This window comes from Lutzomyia longipalpis, chromosome 3 (genome assembly GCF_024334085.1).
Source record: "Lutzomyia longipalpis isolate SR_M1_2022 chromosome 3, ASM2433408v1".
Lineage (NCBI taxonomy): Eukaryota > Metazoa > Arthropoda > Insecta > Diptera > Psychodidae > Lutzomyia > Lutzomyia longipalpis.
In genome coordinates, this window is record NC_074709.1 from 19,706,168 (window position 1) to 19,711,677 (window position 5,510).

At 34.8% G+C, this 5,510-nt stretch overlaps 1 protein-coding gene across 1 annotated transcript; it reads right to left on the minus strand.

Moving 5' to 3' along the window:
- Positions 1-2,132: 2,132 nt before the first annotated feature.
- LOC129792513 (organic cation transporter protein-like) lies at positions 2,133-4,882 on the minus strand. Its single transcript, XM_055831613.1, has 3 exons — positions 4,018-4,882; positions 2,460-3,289; positions 2,133-2,382 (listed from the first exon to the last, which is right to left on the minus strand). The coding sequence occupies exons 1-3, from the start codon at positions 4,745-4,747 to the stop codon at positions 2,221-2,223; spliced, it is 1,722 nt and encodes a 573-aa protein (XP_055687588.1). The 5' UTR covers positions 4,748-4,882; the 3' UTR covers positions 2,133-2,220.
- Positions 4,883-5,510: the final 628 nt, after the last annotated feature.

Below are 5,510 nucleotides of genomic sequence, written 5' to 3' on the forward strand. Positions count from 1 at the left end.
GCACACTCTTGGAATGCAATTTGATTCGAATTAAAGTTTCACGTTGCCACTTAATACCTTCGCGTAATTTAATTTTTCTCCACGTACACAAGTCAAGGAGGATAATTGAAATTAATTTCAACAGCGCTCATTTTCCTCCCTTGACGAGGGGTAGATTTTTTTTGCTCTACATACCCTCCACCCAAGCACCTCATCTTTAGTCATGAAGACGAGGATTGTGGTGGTCTCTATGGGAGAAAGCTTTCTCCTGCTGTAGAAGATTCCATGGCAGAAAGCACCCTCATCCTCATAACATATTTACATCTACTACATCCCTTGTATATGTATATATCCCTCATCTCACGACCCTCGGAAAATTTGCCTCGCAATATTATTCACTTAATAACTGTGTGTTGGCTTTTGTTGTGCTAAACTGCGGTTGTTTGTGGTTTTTCCTTGGCGCGAGTGGGTGGCCCCGCTCTTACCTTCTGACACCGCGTGCCCTCCTGGCGGGCACTTTTGCTCTTTCAAAAACCATGAGGTTGAGACACCGCGAACGGCGGCAATGTTCTCGTTAATATTAATAATGATTGTGTACAATATTGCTGAGAGTGTTGCAACGGGGGTTGCCTTTTGCCACCTTCTTAGTGTCAAAATTAATTCCTCTCACATGGAAATCTCAAGTATAATTTAATAGCTTCAGCACTTTGTGGGTAATTCAGACAAATTCCTTGTGGATTTGCAGATATTTTTCTTATTAGTTTTAACGAAGGATTTTTATGTTATTTAACAGGGGGTTTAGTGCGCCTAATTAAATAATCTGCGTAATAAATATTTAATTATTTTGCATAATAAATGTGATTTATTAATTATGAGTTAAGAATTTTTAATCTTGGATTTTTTTGATAATTTTGCAGATCAAAAGAAATAATTTCCAAGTAAATAAAATGAACGGAATCGTTAGAAAAATAAAAAAAAAATGTTAGAATAATAGTCAAGAATATTGAAATGTCAAACTATAGAATACGTTAGAAATTAGCAAAACGTCTCTAAAAACGAAAAGAAATATCAGACTTTAAAAAATATCAAAAGTTTAGAAAGGCAATTCTAACGTTAGATAAGAAACATCAAATATTAGAAAGGGAATGTCACAGAATAAACGTTGAAACACCAGGGCTAAAATGTCAAACAAAAATAGAAAAAGCAAAATGAAAATTAAGAAAATGAATGTCAAACGTTCAAAAGGAAACGTTAAAATTAAAAGAAATGTGAAGGATTTGAACAAAACGTCAAATGAAAGAAAAGAAATGTTTAACTATTGAAATAAAATGTTAAAATTTAAAATTGACGTTAAAGGTTAGAAGAGAAATGTCAACCGTTATAGAAAAAAATCATTAAAATTCGAAACGAAACATCAGACGTTTGAAAAGAAATTTTAAACTCCGAAGAATAAATGTCAATCATTATAACATTAACGTCAAACGTTAGATAGGAAAGTCAAATGAGGGAAAAATATCGTTAAACGTCAGAAAATTAAAGTCAAACGACAAAATGTCATAACGAAGTTAGCTTACAATTTTTAGAACTTTTTCCACACATTTTGCGTAATGCCCTTTAAATCCCTAAATAAAAATAAAAATGAAAAAGAAAAAAAGTTGTGTGCTATGAAACGTACGAAAATCAACGAAGAATTTTTGGCAAATTTTCTTCATACTCAATCAGCAATAAAAATGACTGATTCCTCTCTTTAATGGTCCTGTAATTAAGATAAATTATCTTGATGATTTTTTTCTCCGCATCCAACCACTTTCTTGTTAACAGACTTCACGTACACTCACATACTAGAATTGACGGACGATTCATCATACAAGAGGTGGTATGGCGTCTATTTCGCATCATGTGGGGGGCTGGTAGTAAATTCGTGGTTGAAATTGAATGAAATATTGGGGGAGAAAATGCACTGAAGAGATTGTTGGCACCCTAAAAATTTCACTTTAGTAAATTTATAAGTTTCCTTTCTTCCACCGAGGTGCGGTTTTTTTTGCTTGTTGAATATTCTTTCCAAGATGAGATTTATGTGTCTATCAAGACTGACGTGGGAGCTTCAATAAATTAAATTTTGCCCAAAATTGACAAGTTTCATGCTCATAAACCTTCGATTTCTTCTTCATTCATAAATATTATAATGCAATTTAGTTTCATTTGAATTCACTGGAAATTTTTTTTTACAAAAAGCATAAATTAGGTATTTTCTGGTTTTGGTTTCTTTCCAATTTGTTCAGCCTCTTGGAGTGTATCAGGTAGTGTGTGATTCATTGTTTCAGGTCCAAAGAAAATGGTAACACCTGCAAGGATTGTTAGTACAGCACTCGCAATCAATGACAAGTTATCCACGTATTGTTCCTTAAAAAAAAAGAAAATTAGACATTAAAAAAATATTTTAAAGAAAATATCCAAGAAATAAAAATCCCACAACTTACAAGATGAAGAGTTGCAGGCACTAAAGCCCCTCCGATACTTCCCAATGTGGAACAGAGCGAAAGAAGAGTTAGACGAACCTTTGTAGGAAAGAGTTCAGCCGTATAGACGTATCCTGTGAGTAGAGCCATCGTAACGCACAATTTGCTCAAGATAAGAAGTATAATTTGTACAAATGTCGGAGCATTGGCGGTAAAGATGATGACTACTGCACATACACCAGAAATAATGAAGTTAATGCTGAGTATTAGGCGCCTTCCAAATTTTTCCATTAATTTTCCAGAAAAGCCAGCAGCTGGGATCTCAATTAGGCAAATAAGTATGAAATTGACGTACTTATTGCCAACTGCTGATACCGAATTTAGTGTTATGCAGAAGAAGACGTAGAAAGCAGTAAACCAACAGAAAAGACACTTAATCAGCCGTATTAGGATAATTGGTGATTTCATAACCGAAATAAGGCCAGTCTCCTCAAGTTCCTTTTCTTGCTCATCTTCTACCTTTACCTCCAGCGTTCCTCCGTCAGATTTAGCACGATTGAGCATTTCAACGGCAGCTGGTGTAAGTTTGCTCTTATTCATTCGGGCTGCTGATTCAATAATTTCTGCAACTTCCTTGAGGCGATTCTTATTTGCCAGCCATCTAACACTTTCAGGAATTAGCCACGGATAGGCGATAACAATGAGGGCGGGAACGTAGGCAATTCGCAGTAGCCAGCGCCAATCCTTCGTAAGCATAGCAATAACTCCAAGAAGGGCTTCACCAAAGGCAAAGAAAACATTAAGGATGAAGTTTCCCACTCCGTACTTCTCTGGTCCAACTAATTCCATTCCTAAAAAATTTATAAAATTGAATTAAATTAAAGTTTAAGAGCAAAATTCACTATAAGTAAAGGACAAGTCATAAAACAAAAAGTGTTTATCTGAATGAAAATATTCGGATGATTAATAAAAAGAAATCAAAATATTCGACTGATTTGTTAGTTTTTGGTCATAGAAAGGCACAGATAAGGATGAAAAGTCTTAAAAACTTAAAAAACAAACCTGAAAAGACCTAATTTAAGCCTGAAAACCCTGAAAAGTATCAAGTTTAGGCTTAAAAAATACTAAATACAATTTTTACACTTAAGTCCTAAATATAAGCATAAATACCTATTAAATATACGCCTTAAAAGTACTAAATACAATCCTGAAAATATTCAATTCTTTACTGAAAAAGAACTTAATTCAAGCCTACAAAGTACTAAATTCAAGCCCAAAAAGTACTAAATTCAAGCATACAAAGTACTAAATTTAAACCTACAAAGAACTAAATTTAATCCTGAAAAGTACTAAATTGAATCCTAAAATGTACTAAATTTAAGACTAAAAATACTAAAACAGCATGAAAAAACCACGTTCCAGCCTGAAAAGTACTAAATTCAAAACTAAAAAAAAATATTCAAGGATCAAATTGAAGAGAAAAAATTTTAAAAATGCTCAATTTAGGTCTAAAAGTACTAAAAATTAAAATATCTGGCAGATATAAACACTCCTTGTCATTAAATATTATTCTTCTTACCCAAAATGAAGCCACAGTTGTAGGCACTGGAGCCCGAACCAGCCGCCAGAAATTCCAGTATAACAAACATGACGTAGCTTGAGGAGAAAGATTGAATAAGACCAAAAGTTGCTGCCAAAACGAGTCCTAAGATGAAGGTTGTACGTCGCCCAAAGCGATCCGAAACATATCCAAGAATTGGTTGGCATACGGTATGACTAACAAGATTAATCGTACCAACTAGGGTAAGCTTCCACTCATTTTTGCACCCAAGATCCCATTCATTGATTATGGCATTTTCACCTTCTTCATACACGTGCTCATCGCAACATTCTGCATTGCTTGTGTCGAAGAACTCTGGTTGACATTGATTTCCATCGGAGGCGTTTGCAATGCTGATGAATTTTTTGCAAAAGGAAAATCCATCCTTTTCCCGGGGAATTGTAAAATTCACAAAGGGCTCACTGTACGAAGGATCTGCAGCATCACATTCCGGAATAACACAGCGGAAGTTGAGATCACCTGCGGTGAAGGCAAAGCTCAGGGTATACATGGCCGCCATGCAGATGGGGATGCAGATGATGATGTAGTTAATCAGCTGAAATTTCCCAAAAGGTCCAATTTGATCAATTAAAAGGTCCAAATCGAATTTATTCTCATCACTGCTGGGCGATGTTGCTGATTCTTGGGGAGGTTTTGCATCAATTTCAATTTTAGCCCCATTTTCACTGCTTGATGCTTTCTCCTCCATCTTGATTTGAGGTGAAAGACCCCGATCTTGAGGATCTTAAGATTCAGAAATGGAGTTTTCCTTTGAAAAATTCCCACGTTTCACAATGAAAAACCAAATTCGTTTATTTTCCGACAATCCAGACACGTAAATAAATTGAGAGAATAAAACTTTCCAAGGATAACTTGGAATTTTATTAATATAAAATTTTAACAAAAAAAGACTCTCTGGTGGAAATTCGCAAAATTGAAGTTAATTTTTAATTAAATAATAAAATAGATAAATGTGAAGCTCAAAAAGGACGATATCATTGCGATATTGTGCAATGAAAATATAATTTTCCACTTAGAGTTGGTGAATTTCATATTATTTCAATCAATATTAATAATTGAAAATCATCACGATTACGGGAGTGTCTCATAAATCACAAATATTGGTTCTGTCACATTTCACTCTTGGGGGCGATGGGGGTGGGGGTGGTAGTTTCCCTCCTATATGGCTGCTCACTTTATAAATACTTAATGCCTCAATCTAAAAGGAATTCTCCACTCCACAGTCGCACTTTCGCACACAGGAGACACCCAACATACACGGGCCGTGGGACTTTAAGTGTAATTAATGTCACACCCTAATTTAATGGATGATGTAAGGCGCTATATGAAGGATACTAAATAAAATATTTGATGTCCACTCGTATTCATTGAGGCATCACTCATACCAATAAACACACCAACAATTTTCCATACATGATAAATTTGCTTTGGGTGAAATGAATGGAAATTTG